The sequence below is a fragment of the Poecilia latipinna genome, unplaced genomic scaffold (genome assembly GCF_001443285.1).
Source record: "Poecilia latipinna isolate Pla-1442-1.1 unplaced genomic scaffold, P_latipinna-1.0 Scaffold675, whole genome shotgun sequence".
Taxonomy (NCBI): domain Eukaryota; kingdom Metazoa; phylum Chordata; class Actinopteri; order Cyprinodontiformes; family Poeciliidae; genus Poecilia; species Poecilia latipinna.
This window is the reverse complement of record NW_015113291.1, coordinates 163417-189208: the sequence shown is the minus strand read 5'-3', so window position 1 is coordinate 189208 and position 25792 is coordinate 163417. Positions and strand designations below refer to the sequence as shown.

Below are 25792 nucleotides of genomic sequence, written 5' to 3'. Positions count from 1 at the left end.
GAATAAACCACATGTGCAAGTTGAAACTGAATTTGAAAAAAAAAAAAAAAAAAAAAAAAAGTCCCAGGGGAGGGGAACAACAGCCAAAGATCAGATCAGACTAAACACTACAGTTGTTTTTCCAATCTGCCCGTAGACAGTGTTTGTCTTCGTAAGCAAACCTTTACATTTCAAGTGCATTGCATGAAATTGAGATGAGTCAGGCTTAATCCTAGTGACTCAGAATTCATATTTCAACATGTTTTGGTTTTCATCCATGTTCATAATCAGAAAAGTGTTGATCTTTCAAGTGAACAAAGCAAACAGATCACACTGCAAAAACAGATAAATCACATCTCAAAACTGCCTGACATTTGAAATGCTGTAATCAAATTTTGCACACATTTTGCTTGGACAAACAATCAAAGATGACAACTATGAGAGATTCTAACTCCTGAGGCTTCCAGCTATCCATTAAGTATTGTTTATTTATTTTTAGAAGAGACAATGGACATAACAGAATTTGCCAGAATTAGTCATGAAAGCCAGTTTTCATCTCTAGTCCCTCAATCTAATGTATGTAATCTGCCAAACCTTTAAATTCTGCACAGGTAACCATCAGCCTTGTTAATGGATGATCAACATGTTGCCCTATTTACTGTTTTAACTTATATATTTCAGTTATTTTTGTGCAATAATGACACATGAGGTGATCTGTTTTTTCCCCTCAGATCACTCTTTAGCTCAGTAACCCTAAAACATTAAAAGTAGGGGTAAGAATGGCTGACCTACATGCAAATATCAGCCAGGCGAGAGCAAATTAACATGAAACTGCAAGAGTACATGAAAAGAAACATGCACACAGTCTGTGCTATGGTGGAAGCTGTAGAGTGTCATAATAACCCCTTACATAACAGGACCTCAAAACCTGTGACTCTCAAAGTCACGAACATTATCTGGACCGAATGGAAAGTCACTCTGGACAACGTCCACTCCTTATCTTTAGGGAACTGTTATTTCTGTTAATAGGACATTTAAAGAGTACTTACAGTAATTTGTCAATTTCATTTAACAACAATCAGTTACTAATGAAATTAAATTTAAGATTCAAGTTTATGCTCACATACATAGCAAAAAGAAAAAAAATATATATATTTGTTTGCTTCAAATTCGTAAGGGAATTCAATGAAATATCGTTTCTGATCACCAGTAGTTCCTGATATCTAATCTTATCTAGAAGTCATATTTGAACCTTTGAACGTGACTTTCTAGGACCCCTGCTCTAAACAGTATCATGCAAAGCCAGGGCCCCACACAGTTGACAACCTTGAAACTTTAACATGACAGTACCATGTGACTGACAGTGAACAGAACATATTCATTCTCTAAAAGAGTGATCAAAAAAGGTATTTATATATGTTAAAAAAAATTGTAAGGATGTTTGTAGGATCTTAATAAGTGGTAAACCACTGAGCAAATGTATTGTGCCTGATCTGTCAATGTACAAAAATATCAGAGTGCAGAATCCTCAGAAATATGTTTTAGTTCACTGCTAATGTGAGTTACACAAAAAGCTAAATATGCCGCAAAAGTTTTAACATATATATGCTAAAAATGTGAGAACACAAAACATTTTATCTGGAAGTGATCATAAAGATATTTTTTATTTTTCTAAGGGTTTAGGACTTTACCAACAAATGAAGAAAATGTGGAAGAGTGGAGAACCTTCCCAGGAATGCCTGGTCTACCAAATTTAGTCAGGAGACTCATTGACGACCCATTGAGTAGATCACATAAGAACCCAAAACAGCATCTAAAACTCAGCAGCCCTGACTTGCCTCAATTAAGGTCAGTGTTCATGATTGAACTATAAAAAAAAAAAAAAAAAATTGACACGGAAAAACTTGGCATCCATGGTTTGAGTTTAAAGGCTAAAACCTCTACTGACCAAAAATGACTAAATGACTGATGTAAAACTAACACGCCGCTTAAAGCATCACTCATACACTAGAGTGAAGATCTGGGCTCACTTTATCGCTTCAGGATCAGACAACTTGATGAAATTTACAGAACCACTAATTCTCCTCTCTGTTTGAAAATCCCTGAAGAAGATCTAGCCATTAGTTTGTGACTTTAAGCGTTGGTATTGCAGCATTAGAATGATACAGACTACACCAGTTCTCCACCTGCATTTTACAGGTGCAGTCCCCCACCTGCAGCAGTAGGTGGGGGACCACACCCCCACCTGCACATTTACATTTTACACATTTTACAGTGGGGGATTGTAAAATGTGCGTACAGTCCCCCACATTTTACAGGTGGGGGCCAATAAAATGCAGTCCCCCACCTCTAAAAATTTTATATATATATATATATATATATATATATATATATATATATATATATATATATATATATATATATATATATATATATATATATATATAATGGTTTTTAAAGTGGTCTAGTCAAAGTCTGAACTTAAATCAAATTTTTATGCAACGGTCTGTCCATAAACATGCCATTACTGCCACGAAACCCTATAGTGTGGCTGAATGCAAACAATTCGGCAAAATAAATTCCTCAACAGCGAAGTGAAATACTCACTTATTAAACCAGGTATTGGATTTACAGGGTGGTTACTTTTTTAAGTTAGTTTGGATTTATTTTGTGGCTTACTAAAAACCATAATCATCTGACATGAACTCTTTATCTTATCTGATAGTAAAATGTGTTTGATAATTTTAAATATTAATATTTGACTAACTATGGCAGCAAAAGAAGAGGAAATCTGGTGAAGGGGAAAAAAAACCACATTTTTATTTTTTTATTTGCACTACTGTTTGAAATGAAATACGGCAAAATACGGCATCATTGTTGTCGCAGGGACATAATTTTTTTTTTTAGTTTCCGTCATTACCCAGATGAAAAGTCCACCTCTAATGATTTAGAGGTGGACCACTGCTTTCTCCTTCGTATGACTTCAGAATGGAAAACATTTCCAGTTGCTGCAAATGCTTTTGGTGTTGATGTTTATGCAGACGTGGTGTTTTGTAAACACATGAGATGAAAAGCTCTTCTCTCTCTCTCTCTCTCTCTCTTTTTTTTTTCCGAAACTCCTTGATGTTTGTCTCATGGAATCGGAGAGAGCTGGCACTGTTAAAGCAGAGATGTCTTTAGCGCTAAGGTCTGCATCACTGGCTACTTTCTGGGAATCTCAATTTCCACAACTATCTGAGGACACGAACCTTCACCTAATTCCCTCAAATACTTATGAGTTAATGGATGATGAGTCCCTTGAGACTGTAGCGCTTCCTCACTGGATAAGGGGAAGGAGTGGTGCATGCTTCAAGGCCTCACAAACACACACACAAACACATGCAAACACAGTCACAGACATACTAACATTCACATTTGAGAGGTGTTGCACAGTTAACAGGGCACATGTCAAAAAAAAAAAAAAAAGAAGGATGAAGCAAAAGTGAAACAGGATAACAGAGAGAATGAAGAAGTTTTCCTGGGTATACAGCTGTCCACAGCACTACAGTAACTACGCTGTTATCCTAGCTAGATAAATCTGTGTTTTGACACATATAGAGGAGGGCAAAACGGTAGGAAAGGAGAGCGGTACAACAGGGGGAAGGGTCATGCCTTGTTACTCGAAACAAAGAGGAAAAGACGGGAGTGTGCTGCCTTCTGCCGCTGTTTTACAGGACAATAACAAAGAAACACATGACGTCTTTCTGATTTACTGAACATACTTTGAAATTAAGTGCCAGGAAAGGTGTGCATACAGGAAACAGATTTTGGAATTGTCTATTTACTTGTGGGGAAGATTTAGGAGTTACCCTAACTTTGAACTCCTTGCTGACCTTTTCTGTAATCAACACAAAGTCTTTCTCCCCTCGCTGAAGGAAGAAATAAGAGTCGCAAGGTAATGGTGTTCAGTTTAAAAACACAATACTTTATAAATACAACATCGCAATGTAATTTATCTAAATATAGTTTTCTGCTGTTTGAGGCAATTTACGGATAATTCAAGAAAAATATTTCATACTGTCAATCACCATAGTAGAATATATAGTATATCACATGTATGTGTGCACTGGCTTCAACATAACCGCTTTTTGCGAATGTTTTTGGAAAGACGAATAGCTTTTAATCTGTGAACTTTCTGTTAATCTGCTAACTCAAGTAAGAACAGTGACAGAAAAAGAACAACCTCGTTGATCGTTTCTGAAAACTACACTCAGCAATGAAAACAATGTGCAGCTCAGATGTCACAGCACTATTACACCAGCATTTCAAAATAGTAAAATGGATCAAAAATACTTTTGAGTACTGGAGAAAAGCAATATTGAAATTATTTTGATATTGCTCCGCAGACACACTTATGCAAAGCGTAAGGATACGCAGGTGGGTGTGTTGAAAGTTGTGCTAGCTTTCAAATCAACAGCGTCTGGCACAACCCCTGAAACCCAGAGGCCCAGCGGAGAATCATCTAAACAAAACCGAATGCATGAAACCAGCCACATATATTTATACCATAAATTTCCGGTAGTATGCAGAAAATTGGTTCTTTTCTGCGGTTCTCTGATTTGTTTAATAAGATAAGAAGCCTGACAAGTGAACTTTAGTGTGACTCTGCAGGTTAGCCAGTTATTGGTGTCAAGATAGATCAAGTTTTTAAAAATGTTTTGTTTTTAAAGCGACAAAAAAAAAAAAAATTCTCAGATAGTGTTTAAACAAATGGAGTGAAGAGTAAAGCCACATTTCTTCTTTTTGCAAATGACCTTTTAAAAGCATTTTTTACACCTTAGAACCTGAAACCAAAATATACCTTAATACATTTGTGAAATACTTTATATAACATCACACTTTCTTGTTTTTTTTTAAACTTAAAAATATTTGGTAATTGTTAAGGTTAAGTTGGGTGATGCTGGATCCCATCCAGCTTGCTGGTGATGACAACATGCGTAACGAGCTATAAAAAGACAACACGTTTTCCAGAGAGAGCGCGGCCATTTGGAAAACCTTGTTCCTGTTTCGCCACCATGATCGCTTGACATTTTACATTAATTATCCAACTTTTGATTTGAGGGGGTGGATTACTGTCATCTTACATCATTTCCAGCAACACTTGAACTACCGTTGCCTCAGGTGATGCCACATCCAGTGAACCAACAGCAAAACCCACAAGCAATGAGTATGAGTCACTAGTGAGTTCCCAAAAGAGACCAGGAAACTGACATGTGGAGCTGCTGTTTACTCCCACATAATTCTAAAAGGGAAATTAGGGCAAAGTTGAATAGGAATATTGGTCAACCATATTCCTATTGGTTGACCAATATCTGTGTTAAAGTGCATTGACAAAAAGACTGGACTTGCTAGTGGGTGAATAATTTGGCCATTGTAGACTCGGCCCAAATAAAACCCGATCTACGGTGGAGTGCTTGCTACTTTTCAATGTAAAAAAGAAATTACTTGTGACAATTCACTTATGAGGAGGAAACACGAGTACGTTAAAAGCTCCTTGAATCACTGTCAGACTAGCGATGTTGCGAGAAGAATAAATTGTGAATTTTGGTTGCGTTTCCAGAGCTTGTTGAATGTGACGCGTCGCCAATCAGAGAGCAAAGTGACGGAAACTCAAGAGAGGAATCCAAAATACACAGAACACAAAACAACTGCCGTGGCGCACCAGAAAGACCGGTGGACATCGGGGACGTCTCTGCTTTTGTTTTATTCTCTGTTAACTACAGACCACAACCATTGCGTCTTCCCAGTCAGGCATGTTTATTTACCCCCAACTTACGTTTGTTCATGAGAGGTTTTGCAAAATTTCCAGTCTGACATCAGAATGTTGGTGAGTGAAGTCAGTGTGTGTGCATGCGTGTGTGTGTGTGTGTGTGTGTGTGTGTGTGTGTGGTGTCTTTCTCCTGTCGTGTGGCTCGACACCACACACTGTCTGACCAAACCTGCTGTACAAAAGATTTTTTTATCCTCCTGTGTGTGGTCTCTAAGGTTTTGAAAATTAGCCGACAATTTTTAAATCTTTGCATGTGAACCAAAACAAAATGGTTGGTCTTCAGCGAGCTATCAGCTGTCTACCGGGGTGAAAAATAATCACTAATCAATACTGAACAAATCATACAAACTTAACATCCTGCAGGTGATCTGGGCGGCTTTAGATTACAATTAATTGGTAACACTTTATTTGAAGGGGGGTGAATAAGACTGTCATGACACTGTCATAAACATGACATAACACCTGTCATGAACATGAATAAGCCTTCATGAATATTTATGACTGTTGTCATAAAGCGTCATTCGGAAAATTATAACACTTTTAATACAAAGTTGACATTATTCAAAATGTCTTTGTTATGACAACTTGACATTAACCAAGAAATCATTACTGATATAAATTTGTTATAAAATAATTACTGATTGCACTTTAAAAATTAGGTAACTTTATGTTATTAAAGGTAAAGTTTAAACTGTAATTATTTCTTGATTAATGTCAACTTTGTATTAAAAGTGTCATAATTTACCGAATGACGCTTTATGACAACAGTCATAAATATTCATGAAGGTTTATTGATGTTCATGACAGGTGTTTATGAAAGTGTCATGTCAGTCTTATTCACCCCCTTTCAAATAAAGTGTTGCCCAGTAATTTATTGCGATATATCTTTCTTTCATATAGATATAAGTACAACTTTATTATATAATAAAAAAATTCTATAAGATTAAACAGTGCAAATGCTTATATTTTATTATTAATTATCTGCTACAGTGTCTCATTAATAAGCAACTGTGATCTCAATATGGATGACAATTACATGAAATGAACAAGGAAATAATCCCAAATCTCACAAAACCGAAGGATCTGTTGCTAATGTCTTAATACCAACTAATGCGGACACTTTTCAATACGCTGACAGGTCCAACCAGTTTTCCGTTGAGGTGGGATTTCCAAGGTGGGCGGTTGAAATGTCAGAGTCTTTGTATTCAGCTTTAGTATTTCTTAATAGCAATAGTTCACCGTCTATCACGCCTATCCGTAGGCGTGTTATTGCTACATAAAATATAGCAATTTCATTCAAAGTTTTTCTTTTAAGAAATGGCATCGATAAGGGAAGGAGTTGATTGTGCAAGTTGTTCAAAATCAATATTAACTACATTCAATTTCCAAAAAATTATGAATATGACGGAAAAAGTCTTGGACTAAAGATTCTTTTAAAACTGATTGACCTTGTTTTTTTTTTTTGTTTTTTTTGTTTGTTTTCTTTTTGCACATACCTTTTCATTTTCCAGCTCACCTTTAACGCTTATTGGAAATAAAGTCAGGATGAAAAAAGCTCGATGTAAAATAGTTCCTGCAAGCTGCTCCACCGTTGCTGTGATGCAAAGTGAGCGTCAATGCTGTATTTTAAAAATATTTAGACACTGTGTCTGTAAATAAACACCACAAAGGTTTTATTCATTTATTTTTTTTATTAATTTCAGCATTGTCTTTTTTTTTTAACTAAATGTAACTTTTTTAATTTAGTTAAACTCAGGTCTAGTGGTGTGATGGGTGGTGCGAATATATATATATATTTTTTAATATCTCTTAGTGTTGACTGGGGTTTATATGCATTTTGTTTTCAGCATTTGAATTTAAAAAGAGAAAATGACATGCTTATTTTTGAGTTCATTTTATGTATATATTTATATTAATTTATTCATTTATACCAATGTTATTTTTGCACATTCGACCAATCCAACCTTTAAATCCATCACTCATTTGCTAATCTACGAACCTAACATTAAAACTTTGTAATTCTTTGTTTTGCTGTGCCACCTCAATATGGTTATCGACCTCTATTTGGCCACTTGTGTGAAACTTTTCTAGAGGCGCTCCTGTCTTTAAGCTCACTTATGCAATTTCCTGACTCGGGGACTGTAAATCACAATTCCTGGTAATACCCATCTATGCTTTTTTAGCATAAACTATACTATTGTGTCTTTCATTCTGACATCATTGTTCTCGCACAGTAATTACCAAGGTCAGAGACCACAGTGACATTACCGCAGCAGCTTGACAGGAAAAACAAACTGTCGCGTTTAGATGATCCTGCAGCAACAAAAAAAAAAAAAAAGTTTAAACAATTAACTTTTTTGAAGATAATAAACAGAGTAGGATAACATAAAAAATAAACATTTACTATAATGCATTTACCATGACAAAGACAATCTGTGTGACAGCTTCATAAACTAGTAAACATTGTATGATTATTCTTATAAACAAAGAAGCTACAGGGAGATCAAAATTCAGTCCAACGAAACGATAGAAACGTCTTGCTCCGATCTAATTTTCACATTCACAAGTCAAAGAAGTTCGATGCTTAGAGAACTCATCAGTTAAGCCAACCAGCTAATGCGTGTTGCTCGAAGTTCACACATCCCAGTTAAGCTACAGGTTTGACAGTAAAAAGAAAGCGATAACTGCAGTTGTAGCCGGTGAAAATGTAAATTGCTTTCAATGCAAGGTGCGAAAAGGTGCAAACTGATCATTTGCTTTGAAGCTCTCCTGAACATGAGTCACATCTCAGATGGCAGATGTTCTGATCAAAGCACCGAGTGGAGAGACGTAGTAGACTCTGTTTGTGCTTTATTAAGAGAAAACAAAGCCCTTCGAGCACGAGCAGCCTGCACAGCTCCTGAGTCAAAGACACACGTGCGTGGACTGATGCGAAATAAGACGACCATTTAAAAATGACGACTTTTATAAAATTGATATAATCACTACATAAATCTGCGACAAATCTCGATTCCACAGCAGAGAGGAGGATATTGGGCGATATGCAGGAATAAAAGATTAACTAGTACAGCTTGAATTTTCTGTTTACAAACAACCTTTTGGTTTCCAAAACATTGTTTGATGTCAATAGAAATCTCATTTTGAGGCCAAAATGTTGCCGTGTGTATACAGGAGATGTTGAAACGATTGGCCTTGAAGTTAATAATTACACTTATTTAAAACAAAAAAAAACAATGATGAACTTAAAGCATCACTGTTATCTCATAAAATGTAATTCAGCTTGTTTTTGTTTGTTTTTTTATTAATAAGATTGCGATTAATTTAATTGGTTAATTATCTGTGGGCTGATTTGGAGGTGTTGTTGGTTTTTGTCTGGATCTTCTTGCAGAAGTCGATGTCTAGACTGCCGTAGACTGTACTTTTTTTCCACCTCTTCTCAAATGCAAGATTTATGCCACTTCCTACGAATCACAAAAAGAATACATTTTCCCACCAACACAGAATGCCAACGTGACCTCACCTACCTCGACAGAGATTTAATCTGTCTGACAATTTGCTACCCATAAAGATGAAAAATCGGCTTTAAGCACGTGAGGCAACAAAAACAATATACGGCGTCGTAAGGCACTCCTTCATTTATGACAATAGAACAAAGTCCAAATCTGCCTTTGCTGTTCGCATACTCGGCCTCTGACGCCCACATGAACACACCTCCCAGCTTAAAGAATGATATAACTTGATAAGTGAATAAATGAGGCCGTGGTGTTGCTTCAGCACCTGCGTCCAACCTGTAGTCAGACTTCATGGCGCTCATGCAAAGATTATGAGAGAAGCTAGCCCGAGATAAAGTTCTTGGAGGAGCTGATTAAAGCTTTCTGACACATCTGGATTGTAGCCACACTTCCAGACTTTGCACACAAAAGCTTCTGATATTTCTTAAAAAAAAAAAAAAAAAAAAAAAAAAAATGCTTGCAAAACAATTTGTTACCAAACTTAAATGAAAGCTAAGCAAAATGTCAATTTAATGTAATGTTCTATGGAAGCCAGGAAGTGGAACTTCTCCAATTTTTCAACCACAGGTTTATCATGGGTTTTCTCTTCTCAACCTATTACATTAGTAATGACACTTTAACCTCTGATGAACTTCTGCCAGCACAGCGTCACTCCATTACTATGATTTTTATCTGTGAAAACCTGATTTGATTATAAATGTGTTCTTGATTTCCAGAGAATCAAAATATAACAATGTCTACCTTATACATCTAGCAGCTATTCATATATCTGACTGCACTGGAATACTGTGAAAAATTTATAGTAAATATATCTTTATTTACATATTGTGGTGTGAAAAATGCCAATTATTAAACATTGCGCTTGCTTGGTGGAAATCCATAAATACAAGTTCACAGGAAATACACAAGAATTAGTCTTTAATTCTACAAATACGGACGATAAAGTAGATTGATCACATTTCTGTTACATCATTACGTTTACTTATTACACAGGGATATTTTGCTCCAAATTTAGAAATTATGCTTTATTTTATTTGAGTTTACACGGAAATTGTAATAATAATTTAAATATTATTGTTGTCACAATATTTGTTATACTGAACAACAGATATATTATATTTATTAGCCTCTAATTGTAATTTTTACTGCCATTAGACATGAATAACAATCAGAAAGAAGGGAAACGTTGTTTGGCATTCTAATGGGACGTCTCATCAAGTGGGATAAATATGTAAGATGCACCAATCAGTTGGCCAGACATTGAAATTGGCTAGTTTTATCAAGGTAATAATACTCAGTTCTGTGATCAGGCAGTCAGTTACTGAAATATTTTATGTTTCATTTCTTCATATTCACGAAATGCATAAATACAGAAAAATATCACAATATTCAGCCTCTGCACCCAACAGCAAATACTTATATTAACTTTTTTTAACTGATTAAGAAATCTAGATAAAAAAAATAATTAACATAGATATAGAGATATTGCTAGGGGTGATCTTGTGATTTCTTTATGTTGGCTTTGAGAAATAAAATATATCAAAATAAATCAAAAAATAAATCAGGCCTTTAGCTGAGCAGAAATTGGTTTCAGCTGGAAAAAAAATTAAAAATAAAATTGAACAGCATACTATGAGATAAGAGGTGTGCATTTAACAGTTAAAACCATCTGGTGAGTACTAATCCCCAAGGATAAAAAGAAAGAAAGAAAAAAAATAACATCCGTGGCTGACTCTGAGCCTTATTGCTGAGTCACAGCTGTCATATTTGCGGCTGGTCAGATAGCAGAAGTCCCTGAATGTTCATCATGCTGTACAGATTCCTCACATGACACAGTAGATAAAAAAAAAACAAAAAAACAAATGATAACGATGTGAGACATATAGCATAAATCTCTTTTACTTGCACATGTCCTGATGTAAGAAAAACAAAAATATGCTTAGCTCTGCAGAGTTCAGACAGGAAGCGAGAATAACCAAATATTAACTGCACTCACCTGAAGAGAAGTTGTGACCACTTAGATGGTGAAAATCTCTGCCTGGAGTTTGCATGTCAAACTCAGACTCGCACTGTGGCCAAGAGACACACTCTGGACCGACACCTGAGTGTGTGCCAGTTGTCAGTGCTTTAGCCGCACCTCCTTACTATCACCACCCCCAATTTGCACGCTGCTACGAGGCTTGTTGCACTGCAAAAAGTGTCCACCCTTCACTCTTAGCTGCATCAGGTCAGTCTAATTAATGTCAGAATAAGTGGTTTATTATACAGGAGCGTGCAACAAAAAGGGATTCAGTGTTAAATCGTTCCTAACATTTGTATTCCTCTAGAGTAACCTAAAAATAATGACTATTTTGTTTGTTAACTATCACGAGAAAAATAATTGTGTCAAACATTAAATTTCAGAGCATAATACTCTTTAAAACTATCAACTCAGACATTATGAATACGGCTGACGTTTTCAGATGGTTTTTGCGTTTTATCACCTAGTGTGCAGCCACAACACTCACAGCTCCAGCATACACTCTGAACCGAGCCGAAGGTGACTGACCTGATCAGCGCGCTGGACCGCAGAGGAGACACAACGGGCTCGCTGTTGCCGAAGCTGGATCGGGGTTTTCCTCGGCTCTATATTAGCTATGAAACTCCGGAGCCCAGGAGCGGACAGAGGCACAGAAGCGCGGCGGCGCAGAAGGTGGTCTGGACCGCTTGCCTATCTGCTCATGCTGCTGCTGCTGCGGTCGGTGTGCGCTTCCTCTCTCTCTCCTCCCTCCGATCAGAGTAGTCTGTTGGGATCCAGAGGCATCGAGTTACCCTCCGCAACTCCGACTTATTAAACTAACTGCTAAAACGGATTTTATCAACGTAAACTGGTAATGTAGAGACCAATTTACGGAGTTGTTTTTCTGTTTTATGTAAGGCTCCTAATTTTCTGGAAAGTAATGTCATTTCACAGTTGGATATTTAATTAAGTTTTTTTTATTGTAATTCGCAATTTTCTGCATGAAACTTTTTTTTTTTATAGTTACACTTGCTGTTAACACTAAGTTGACTAAATACCTTGATAGATTTTTCTTAAAGCATCAGTAGACTTACAACAGTTCATTTTGTCGCTTTATTTTTGAGTGGAACAAAGTTTAAATTCTCAAGTTGTGGGTTTAATGTGAAAAACAAACTAGAATTTACATTAAAAAAATCGAGGTAACAATCTGCACTCAGTTTAATTGGGTATGTAGCCTAACACTTTTAGTAAAGAGCATCTAAGGTCAACAGCTCTGAAACAGCAAAAGAAATTAGGCAAAATCTACAAAATATTTCTGGATACATTTAAATGCTAATTACCTTACAAAATTATTTTAGTAATAGTAATGCTTATTTTTTTTATTGTTGATCTACTTAATAATTATATCCCATAATTAATGAAGATAATTAACTAATACTCACATCTGGAAAAGTTCCACAGAGATGCATTTCAGACAATAACAGTTCAGATCAACCTTTATTTAATGAACCTCATGTTCAACAACCAAACAGCAGACTCACTGGTCATACATCCTCAATTTCAAGAAACTGTGCCACATTTTAGTTACCAATATTGTTGTGAAGATGTATATGTCTTGAATAGCCTTTTCACACTGTTTCCTGGCAGGGTTGCACAATCATTGGCAATCAAAAATCTAAGTTGTCGGGCGCATTATGTTTTGGTTTGGATTCCACACACGACTCATTTTTCCTCGATCACAACTGATAATTTCTGCATACATCCGCCTCGGTCACAAGTTTATGAATCTAAAGCGTCTTCATGGTGAGGTCCGTGTGGTCCCCCTGTTTGTCCGTTATGCTAAGGGTGTAGAAAACAAAAAGCAGGAGTTATTTTAAATACACCTCAATATTTAATTCGGTTTTCTTGGTAAGCTGAAGCTGAGTTTAGTGTGGAAGAGGCGAGGAAATTTTAAAGGAGAGGACAAAAAAGGAGAGAAGACATCATACGAACATCTTTTTCGTCAGTCATTTTAACAGCATATCTGGCAGTCATGGAAGATTTCTTGCTTTTCCCCAATGGGTTTGTGAAAACACAACCCATTCTCTCTTTTTTTTTTCCCCTTCAACTTTCGGGGACACACAAGTGCAAATTTTGCTCAGGAAAAATACACAACCTGCCCAACAGGTCACACACGTTAAACACATTGCCTACATTTAAAAAAGAGGAAACTCGGTAGTTTGTAGTTTGTACTTTTAGTTAAATAATTTTCTAAAAATAGTATTTTGACTTCTAATGGTGTAACGTTACACTTATGATTACGACATTACAAGTGTAATGGCAAAATGGTAATTTTGCATCTTTAAATTTACTGGACTAACAGTTACAGTTTTTCAGTAATCATTTTACCTGTCCTGGCAGCTTCATGAGGAGAAGATATGGAAGTCACTGCGTATCTGTAAATAGAGACAGAAGCAGCATTACCTAACATAAACTTAGCCATTATGGAGAGACAACAGTCCTGTGATAAAGGTGAAGCACACTCTCTCCCCCTCAGACACTCTTTTGCTTCATGTCATTACAAAGCATCTTCTTTCAATAAACTAACAACGAACAAAAATACGGTAAATATAAGGTATGTGTAACGTCAAAACCGATAATGCTGTTACCATCACACCCCAATAAACAGTTTCGGAGTCAAGACGTTTTTGTGCCAGTAAATAGTTGGCACAAAATAATGCAGAACAAGTTCATGCAAACACCAACCACAATACTACAACACCCTTTTGATGACTCTTTTACATTAAAGTTACATCTACGAACCATCCAGCCCCCTTTTAAGTCTAATGATTCAAACACCCCCCCTGGACTTCCTAAAACAATCAACCACAGTCACAGATTTAAATTTTCTGCTTCAAATGCCTAGATGGTGCATTCTTGTTAGCTATAACAAGTAAACATTTACAAAACAAATTGTAAATAGTAGCTTTACTTACATTGAATGCGGAGGCTCCAGAGTCAGTGCCAAATATGTATTTTCTGACCCAGAATATTTGGGTAAGTTTTATATTTCCTTTCTTACCGTGTTAGAACATTAACGTAAACGCTCCCCGGAGTTGGAGTTCCACGCGTTCAAGCGTTTTGAGATTCAATATGGCTGCCATATGAATAAAATGTTGCCATAATCAGTAAACATATTTCATCTCTTACATGCTGTTCCACACATACGCCTTTACGCCTTTAGAAAAATATATTATGTTTAGGTGCGATGGACTGGCGACCTGTCCAGGGTGAACGCCGCCTCTCGCCCGACAACAGCTGGAGATAGGCACCAGCAACCCTCCTGACCTCAGTGGGGTAAGGGTGTAAGAAAATGGATGGATGGATGGATGGATGGATGGATGGATGGATGGATGGATGGATGGATGGATGGATGGATGGAGATTGTGTTTAGTTTGAGTTGCTCCCTCAGAGACTCCCTGATTTCAGACTTAATTTGAACACAGCAGATGGAGCCATCAGCATCTGATTCTGGATAATTGTGGCAGCTCCAATTTCTGCAGGGAGTTTTCCTCCCGCCATTTTTTACTTGAGTAGTTTCTATTCAAGTCAGTGCGCTCATCGGAGTTAATTCTTTCATATTTACTCCGCTAATAATTTTGCCAGATTTTCTACTGAGCACCAATAAAGGTTGCCAAAGTACCAGCAGAGGTACTTGTACCACAGTTTGAGGACCATGGTACAGACAAACAGAAAAATAGATCATGTGCAACGCTAATCAAATTTTATTTCTAAGCCACTAGTCTAGCATGAGACTAAGAACAACACTCTCTATTTTCACTGCCATCTCGTATATGTAACAAAAACTTCATTTACATTTGTCTTTTACTGCAGTAGTCCAGTCTGATACTAAAATATTGCATAAACAATCCTTTAATTTGTCTATTCATTGGGAAAATAAGCCACATTAAGAAATTACGTTTCCTTTTTCCCCCGTTTTTTTTCTTTTTTTATCCAGTTCAGCAACACCTGTGATAGTTAATGCAGAATAAATGTAGCTGAAGTGTAACACCTGTCTAGATAACCTGAATGGTGACGAAATTTCAAAATGTAATCAGTGACCTTGTGTCTCCCTAAATAAGACACTCCACAGAGACCACATGTCATATTTCACTCACCGACATGGGAAAAATCAGTGAACCTCAGGCAAGGCAAGTAGGTTTGTGTTAATCTGCACACATATATCGGGAAATGGTTACATCATTCGCTGCCCTCCTACAAACCTGCATGTGCTTGTAGTATTGCATATTTTTAAGATGAGGGCAAAGAAATTCTTCTGCTTTCTCTGACTCCTTAGTTGTAGACTTTAACTGCTTATTCTTTGTCTTGTTTACACTAACATGATTAAAAACAAATATTTATTTATGTATTTAATCTACACCTGGCACTTTGTGCTGAGTTATTTCAATTAAGCTTGATACGTGAAAAGATGCTTAACGCAGGGTCACATGCTCAACCTTTGACTATGCACTTAAGCAAAGGGATATTTTGCTTTTTTTAAGGAATCTAAACTAGATTTAATCATTTTTGACTTCTAAACTTCTAAAAAAATTTAATTTTCAACAAATGTATTGGTTTTTTTAAAACAATCCTAAGAATACCATTTGGTTTGTGAACCATTCAGTATCAAAACATGTAACCCCAAAAAGTTTTGACTTTTTGTTTCAAGCAAACAAATAAATCACATGCTGTGTTTTTAAAGGTACGTAATCCTTGTAGAACAAACTAGTCCGATTTCTTTTATTTGTTTTGGACCAGAGCTAGCCGAAGTCCAGATTCCTTATAAGGAGTGGAGTTCTTCATTAAAGTGCTGAGTCAGAAGCTGTAAATCAGATCCTATCTTCAGCGTCATAACTTAACAACGGTGAACATCACTGTATGGCTAAAAAAGGATAACCTGGATAGCATGCAGGTGAATTTTATCAGGTAGATGTCATAGAATGGCTTTATTGATGTAAACTGAATGTAAGGTTGAACATTCACACCCTTTTTTTTATATTTCACAGGGACATTTACGGACATTTTTGGACATTCATGCGCTTTGAATGAGTTAATAGAAATTTAATTTTCATATACAAACAACAATTGTAATATTCATATACACAAGAGACTAGCTGGTTACAAAAATCAGATATTGAATAGCACGCTGCCAGAGGGAAAAAAACGCTAAAAGTACCTACATGTAGTGAAAATATTCAAACATCTAAACAGATGCAGTGGCAGAAGACAGCAAGGGCAGGACAACATCTATCTGACTATCAATACACCATTTTATTAGATGTATTTTAAACAAGTTAAGGCCAGTTTGTTGATGTTTACTGGTATATGGTTCCACTCATGCTAATGCAACTGAAAATGAATGCAGACTAAAAATACTGCAAGTCAGCAGTTAAGTCTTACCATACCTGTTGTTGATAGATATGAATTAGTCATATTAACTATATAAAGGAGATGACAGACTAGATACTTTTATACAACTGACATACATTTGAATATTGTTATCCTCCCTACCTAATAGGTTGCATGGCAGTAACAACGTCATACGTTCTGACTTCTTCCAATATTTGGTGCTTTGTTCATACAGAACTTAATGGTTTTTATGGTTGTATTGGTTTGTGACTAAGTTGTTAAACAGCAACAGATATGTGACATGGCCATGTACACTTTGTTTTCGTGCATAAAACATTTTAAATGTTGAATTTGTGTCCTTTACATACTCTTTACGCCTCTGATTTAAAAGTTATTTTAGAATCTATTAAGATCCCAGGCATTTATATTCTGTTACACCACATGTCCTTTCTCCTTAGAGATTATGTTTTACTACACAGTGTCTGTTTGACCTAGAGAAGAAACATAGCACCTGTTTTGGTCGCATTGGGTTTTAAGCAGCATTGATTTACCTATCCTGAGACTTAAGCCGTAGTTTATGGTAGCTGTTCAGTAAATTGTGTTGTTACCATGGGTAGGCCTATTATCTGCATGCATTTCAGTGTTGGTATTTTTGACATACTGACAGAAGATCATTTACGTAAAGAGGAAAAAGAAAAAGTGATGGTCCTAAAATAGATCCCTTAAATAGATTGTGGGGTTGTCACTATCTTAGTCAATAGCTAATGGTGACTGAATTGGTTATCATGGTCAAATCAAAGACTTTATCTTGTGAGTTGTATGTCAATAAGGGCCAAAAGACTTCTCCGGCTAAACGGACTTGTTATGCATGCTGTAGCAGATAAATAATGACCTTATGGGTCATTTAGGGCATTTGTTCTGAAAGAAACTGGGCTGTTTTGAGCTTAACCACAAGTTGATATGCTTGGCTTGCTTGCTGAATTACATCTGCTGTCATGAATGGTCTTCTGGACACGCGTCTTCAGGTGTGACAGCCGTTTCCTAAACTGTCATTTTGCATCCTCCTTTATCTCTTTATACTGCCTTTCATTTGATGGACTTAAATTAACCCCCAGCGCAGCTCGCTTACTCATTTCTATCTCCTAACCAGACTCTGCTGAAGCTAGTGGGTGTTTTTGTACTCACATTTTATTTTCTGCTAACCTATTTTTGAATCACATCTAGTACAAAACTTTTTTTAATCAGTGGAAACTTCTCAGCAGCAGCAGCAGCAGTTTGTCATTAGACTACAAGATTTACCCAGGAGGAGTTTTTTTTTTTTTTTTTTTTTCCAACTGCTTGTTGAACACATTTTAAAACTGTACAGATAAAATGTGGCATCATGATTATACTTACAAAAAGGAAGACAAGGTTTTAGATTCTGGTTAGATTTGGTTTTAGACTTCCTGTGGTACAGCAGCACACAACAACTGCAAAAAGCAACAAAGCAGCACTGTAAAAAGTAGGTCTCCAAAACCAGTAAGTTCAGAACCCCGTAAAACTTGTCAAAAAATATTTGCTCCCTACATGTTTCTTCACATTTTTTCAAAAAAAAAGGTCACATAGACTATCATGATTCAGAATATTAAACAAATTGTTGTATCATACAATTGTAACATGGGTTAAAATGTTTATCTGTTAATTTATTAAAGGGAAAACACTAGAAGCCGTACCTATGTGGGAAAGTATTTACCTTTGAAACTAAAACCTGGTTGTCCGAGCATTAGCAGCAACAGATGCAAAGAAGTGTTCTCGATAGCTGACAAGAGGTTCTTATTTCACACATATAATTTCTGTGCCACCTTCATGACAATAGTCTGACAGGAAAGTAAAAGTCTGGAGAACTGGAATCAAATCCCAAGTCCAACAGTCTTGGGGAGCCAACTCCACTCCTGCACCATATTACTTCTCTTTACAGATATTTGGGCCCACTCTTCTTTGCAGAATTGTTTCAAATGAGCCACAATGGAGTATTTTCAATCATAAATTAACTCTTTAGTGTAATCTCAATCACATTTAAGTCTTTGACTAAGCCGCTTCAAAGCTTTCCTTTTTTAAGCCTTTTAGAGGTGCAGTTACACATTATTTGCTGCATTTTCCAAATTCACTTGACCTTAAGGTCATAAAAAGATGGCTGAACAGTCTTCTTCAGGATTTTCTGGCAGAAAACAGAACTTGGGCTTCCATCATAATCAGCAGGTACCTGGTTCCCCCGGGGCAACCATACAGAAGCAAGACTGCTAACCTACTTCTACTTCGTGTTGTCAGACAGGTTATGTTAAAGTAACATCTTACTACAGGTGGGAAAGATGTCTTTGACATTATTTAATTTGTTATCTCTGTCTGATTGTTTTAGTGTAGTGACCTGAAACTTTATTGGAATAAAATGTTTTCACAGCATAGTATGGTGACAATTCATATTTATAGTTTTGCAGAATTGGCAACCAAAGGAAGATGTAACAATTAAATGTCATTAATATAAGATACAGGATGTTAATGCAAATTGAATTATTAAGTTTGGTTTATTCCATCAAAAAGATGAACTGTTACATGAAGTTGGAGAACTTTTTATATGATACGCATCAACTTAATATTAAGCTTCTTTGCTGAGTCTACTACAAAACTAAACCTGAATTTAAAACTGTAGTTTCACGTTTCTCAGTAGAAACTAAACTTAAATCTCCTAATTGAGTGTTGCAGCCCGTTTAAAGTTATCATTAAGTGTAATTTGAGAATAGATTGAAAACAGGGAAGTGCAAATGAAAGTTGTTGAGCACTCGGCTTGATTTTACTTTTATTTATTCCTTCTTAATTTCTTTAGACAATAGCCCAGATTTGCTTACGCACTGTCTTTCTTTTTCCCACATAGTTTTTAAAGTCCTACCCACGCAACATTTCTCTATGCTGAGTAAAAGAAGGAAATATAATCACACCCTTGAGAGTTTTGCTGGTCATAAGGAGGGCTTAGCAATACTTTCTCCATTTAAGTCTCAGAAGACCACAGCTCTGGTATCTGATGCCGTTCATCAACAAAATGACTTTGTATGTCCACAGGACTGTCCTATGCTGTCATTACACTGTAATTGCTATGACGTGGTAAAACCTGTAACTCATTATGCTTGGGAATTACGTAAACTCCTCAGATTCCCTATAAATGTGTTAAGTTGTAAACAGAATATTCAAAAACATTCCAAATATCTTTGTTCTAAAAGTATAAATTCAATTCTATTCAAAAACACTTTATGAATCCCAAAGGATGTTGCTGTATCTCCTATCATCCAAGGTTCTTCAAAGAGTTGTTGTAGATGCTGATGGCTGTGGTAGCTATTCTGAAGAATAACTGAAGACACTGTTGTTGTAAAACTTTCTCATGTATAACATGCTCAGGGTTTTCCATGATTTTCTTGATTTTATGAAGAAAATTGCTCCTTTGGTTCCAAAGTAGTCTCCAGAACAAGAACAGTCTTCTTCATCAGGTTGTTGAGCTTTTTTAAGTTAGTGATTCATGACTGATCTCTCTCTCCACAACAACCTTACAGAAGATATGCAGTATCTTGATGCAAACCTTGAAGGAGATACTGTAGGTTTCCACAGTATTTAAAGTCTGCTGTAACCTTTCTTTGAGATGGCTTCACTATTGAGTCTCCGGTCCAGTCTGTTGTCCAGACGACTCAACGCCGAGGTATTTATACTCCTCTACTACATCCACTTCTTTCCCAATGGTGGAAATAGTGTTGGACCTAACCCTGCTTCTCATGAAATCTACAATCACCTTCTTTGTTTTGTTCACATTCAAGATAAGATGATTATCCCCACACAAAGCAGCCGACCAGCTCTCTGTACTCATCTTCTTACCAATCTCTGGTATACACGACAACTGCAGAGTCATCTGAGTATTTGTGTAGATGACAGAAGTAGGACTTGTGCTGGACATCTGAAGTGCAGAAAGTGAAAAGGAATGGCGAGAGTGCAGTCCTCTGTGGTGCTCCTGTGCTGCTGACCACTTGGTTAGACACAAAAATATTTAATTCTCTCAAACTGTGGTCTATTTGTGAGATAGTCATCAATAAAGGATCCAGGTGAATGTTGAGGCCTCCACTTGTGTCTCTTGAGTTTCTGACAAAGCAAATCAGACTGAGTCGTAATAAATGCACTGGAGAAATCAAAGAACACAATCCTTACAGTGCTTCCTGCTTTGCTCTGATGAAAGTGGGTTTGTTGAAGCAGGTGTTTGATGGCATGTTGAACTCCAACTCCACAGAGATACGCAAACTGCACAGGGTTCTGGTATGTGGTTGTTTGCTTACTCAGGTCTCTCCAGGACCTTTGGCATTGTCGTTGATGACTGGTGGGCGGGTCTTTTTTGGTAAAGGAACAAGGCATGGCACTTATAGAAGCAGATGAGTCCATGGCCGAGGTGGAAGATAAAACATCTGAGGTTTGACAGGAAAGCTGTGGGTCAAAGGAGGGTGGGATGTCTGTCTGGGAGCAGAAGAGGAGGATGATGAACTTGTCCCAGAATTGACCATGTTGAAGAATGTGTTAATCTCAGTTGATCTGTCCAGACGTCCATCTATCTGATCCTCATTTTGTGTGAACGTCTTCATCCCTGACCACACATTGTTCCTCTTTAGTTTGCTCTTCATCTCCTTCTCATAGTTCACTTTGGTGTCTCTAATTTTGACTTTGAGCTGCTTCTATATATTCCTGAAATCCCTGTCTCCCTTCCCTTTAAATCACTGGAGATTCAGGGTTTGTTATAGGGCAGGGGTCACCAACTCCAGTCCTCGAGGGCCACCATCCTGTAACCTTTAGATGCGTCTCTGCTCAAACACACCTGGATCAAATAAACTGCTCGTTTCCAGCCTATTGCAGAGAAGAATGAATGCTGGTGAGGGAATTCAGACATTTTGGAGAAGAGGTGAATCTAAAAGTTGCAGGATGGTAGCCCTTGAGGACTGGAGTTGCTTCTCAAGTTTGACATCTCAAGTTTTTATAGTCAGTCATGCACTCAGTTATGGCATGACTTTATTTCCTCTCCATGTGGCTGGCACAGAACATTCCAGTCCCTGGCCTCAAAACAGCCCTACGATGCTTCATCAGCTTCCAATTTCTTAACAGTTCTCTTACTTCTCTTACAAATTCCCCTCTAAATTAATGGGATTATATTCTGAGAAGAGAAAAATAAGATTATCTGTTTTTCCTAGATGAGCTCTTGTTTTGTAAATGTATGAATCCTCGACATTTGGTGACAAACTGTTGAGACGTTGGATTTGTAGAAGCCCTTTTTTGAAAATCACCTGCAATCACCATATTAATATATTAATATACTTTTGTGTGATGCTTTGCAATATATTCTAAATGCATTCAGCCTTACTTGGACCTAACATCCAGCAGGTTTGAAAACAAAACTGGTTGCCAAGTTTACTTTTGCTGACCTGCAGAAAGTACCCACGTTCATGTCAGTGCGAGAGTTCACTCAGATCTCCTCATGAACAGGTGACCAAGAATCAAAAATAGTGCATATTTCCTTTGTCTTTACAGCCCACACAGTGCATAGAGAGTGCACATGAGGTGCACATAGTGAGTTACATTTGTGTGTTTGTGACCTCTTGCATTTTTTGCATGCACATTCATCCTATGCATTCATTTCTGCATTGTTCCAAAAGTAACACAAATGAACTTCTAGTTGCAAGTTTTTGTCAATGTTCACACACAGTTTTTTTTTTTTTTAAGCAACAGATGAAAGTGCTTTTTCACATGTAAGCAGAGCAACTTAGGTTAACACCTTGAGTTTGTTGGTTGCATACGTGAAAAAAAAAATCCTCCCCCACATGCTCACATGCTGCACCTTTTAGACCCACTTTGGTCAATGGTAGGTGCAGAAAAGAAAGAATAAACAAACAATACATGAGAAGGTCAATATAAAAAAATAAATAAAAACCTAAAAAATAATATTCTGTATTGCACGACTGATTCGTCTTTTGTGTTCATAAAAGTACATCAATGCATGACAGTGACAAGTAGATCTGTTGTTTCCCTTTTTTCTCAAATTATTATTATTTTACCCAATTTTTCTACATAATTTTTTTTATATCTTTGCACTGAGCTGGTAATATTAAGATGCTGTACATTGCAAATGCTACAAAGCTCCAAATGTTACAATAATTATTTATCGCCATCTGCTGGTTAACTAAAGTAAAAAAAAAAAAAAAAAAAGGAGCAACAAATGGCTTTTGGTTCAATGCATGTCCCTGCTGGTAGATGTTTTATACACACATTATATATCTATGACATTAGATCAGTTAGTACAGACTGCTCATCTGGTGAACATGTGTCTTTTTGACTCCCTGGTTAAAAAAAAATTGTAATTCACGTAGATAAATCATTTATAAAAATCTTAATTTATTTATTTATTTATTTTTTTTTACTTTTCTGCTGTTGCATAACTTATTTGACTCACTGGCAGGACAACTTACATTTTAATATATATATAAGTAAGTCCTTAGCCCAAGTATTAACTTTTAAGAAACCAATTTAAAACTCCAGAACAAAGAAAAATGCAGTCGATTTAACTTAATAAATGTTCAGTTTCAAATAAAAAAACTACAACTACAACAAATTGTTTACACAATTTCTTCAAGCTCCGTACGCATAAATTTAAGCTCTTGAATTATCTCTTTTCTCTATATTAGTAAAAAGATGTTCATTGTCTTCATGCAGCTTAATTGAATCTTGAGCTGCTATTACACCATGTCCTATCAAGTCATTTGTCTCGCCCTGCATAAAAATTGGTTTTATGTAGGTCCAATCATAAAGAAACTAAATGCTTTATGTGAACATGTCAAGTCCCGTCAAGCTTATGGGGGATATTAAGTTCTCGTTTTATGTGCCAGTTTATTACAGTGCATTTGCTTCTCAACAGACAAAAGTCAGAGGCATCAACGTGAATCTCAGTGAATCCATGGAATGATAGAATCACATCTTTATTGACTTTTATCTTTACAGAAAAAAAATAACATTAGTCACCAGATCATGCAAAGCGATATTGCATTACAAATAAAAACACAATACAAAACAAACAATAAATATCTATTTATACTGTACCATAAATATGGAGCCTTAAATAAATAAATGTTTTACAAAAAATAAACTTCTTGGGGTGACACAAACAAATACAGTATGCTATAAATTTACTTTCAACAGTACTGGAAAAGGATAAGCAGATTGGTTGAAATGATCTGCATTAAAATGGGTTGTATTTTGATTGTTCCCTTTTTTTTAACAGTGAAGGTAGGAGATGACCTCCGGGTTGTGTTAAATTCACTCCAACTACACAAATAAGATTAGCTACAAACCCAACACAGAACATCATGCTCCTGACGGCAGTTTAAAAGCAACCTGGAACCAGACCACTGAAAGAACTCTTAAATTAACACATAGACAAATCCTTTATGTATTATTTATATAAGGATGACAACGCTCAACAGTCATGTCGAGGTGTTATTGCACTACTGTCTCAACGTCTTTTCAATGAGAGTAATCGACAAATTACAATACTGCTGAAAGATCTACACAGAGGTGAAACAAGAAATCACCAGTCACAGCGACAGACATGAGTAACTGTTTGAAATGCATTCATTTAGTCACTCAGTTACTTGCTCCCACACAGTACTGGTTAAACAAAGCCAGTTGGCTCAGAGTAAATGAATACTTTTCAGTTTGTGATTGACCCAGGTCTGCACAGCTAGCGGACATAGCTGCGAATCGAGAACATGTTCACAATAAGGCTACAACATCTAGAAAGAGGAGAGAGGCAACAGAGGGCAAAACTCAACACTGATAGAGCTCCCTTCTGATCCAAACGTTACGTTTCGAGCCACTCTTAGGAGTCATGCACGACTAGTGAACACGGATGAACACGCACACGTACATATATCCAACTCCCACACAAAAAGGATGAACTTCAAGGCCTTTTTTAGGACAAAAACAGGGAAGTCAAGAAGAGCCTGGCAATCAGTGGCCAAGGACCAGAGACAACACAGCTGGAGATACAGAGGAACAAACCTTTTAAAGATGTTGTTTTACGATTCTTTTACGCACAAGGTGACAACATTTACTGTGGGGGAAACCATCAAACGTCAGATTAGGTAAAGTTTCTATAAATCTAGCCACTGAATGAAAGAGTTATGTCACTGGAAAAAACTGCAAAATTGCAGCTGGATATTTGTTTTTTCTTTTACTGGCTTATGTCCCTTTATAGTTATATACGTTTAGATTTATATACTTTGTATAAATACTATATGTACAATCCATCTTATATCTTTCATGTTACTTTCTACAAGTCATTTAATGTTCTATGTGAAAATAAATAGTTTTTGTCTACTGTAATATATTATATTATGTACAGTGCCTTACAAAACACTCATATCCCTTAATCACTTGCTGATTAAATGTATGTACAATTATATAAAAGGCGTGTTTTTACTGTCAAACAGACTCAGAATTAAATGGAGATCAATAATCTGATACATTTAGGTGTATTAGCAAAATTGGTCATAATTTGGCATTACTCCAACCAAACATGTTTCAGGTGTGATCTTTTGCATATTCTGAATATGAATCAACAGGGATTAGTGCTATGCACACATCACTATGGCATTGTAGCAGTTTGATGTAAACTTGCACATAATTGAGAAATAATAAAAAATTGGTGCACAGACTGACTTTTTTTTTTTTGCAAAAGAAGAGAATATCTGAATTGTGGTGGGGAAGTACAACCTACCACTTTTACTGTAAGCCACCTAAATGAAATCCAATGAACACCTGACTTCAGAGGTCATCCAATTGGTATGTGGAAATATCTGTCAACAAGACAGCTATAGCTCATGTCTGGCCTTTTCCATGCATTTCAAAATGCTGCATTTCTTAGCGTTTGTCACATCAGCACACTGAAGTTTGTGGTTTCAATGCAACAGAATGCGAAAAATATCAAGAGATATAAGTATTTTTTTGTCAGGCACTGTATCAATGACGTAACTCCTTCAAGACAGTCTTTGATTAATC

The 25792-nt window shown here is 36.4% G+C and overlaps 1 protein-coding gene across 2 annotated transcripts in view; it reads right to left on the bottom strand.

The window, feature by feature from the left end:
• Positions 1–12149, bottom strand: part of pparg (peroxisome proliferator-activated receptor gamma) — a 48315-nt gene extending 36166 nt beyond the window's left edge. The window contains exon 1 of one of the 2 annotated variants that reach the window (XM_015044449.1): positions 11849–12149. Coding sequence is in view for 1 of the 2 variants with exons in the window: in XM_015044448.1 (XP_014899934.1) it covers positions 11297–11351 (55 nt within the window). In the remaining variant the exon portion in view is untranslated. Of the gene's footprint in view, positions 1–11296; positions 11414–11848 lie in introns of those variants that run through there. The other variant, XM_015044448.1, reaches the window with a different exon arrangement.
• Between the last annotated feature and the right edge of the window lie 13643 nt (positions 12150–25792).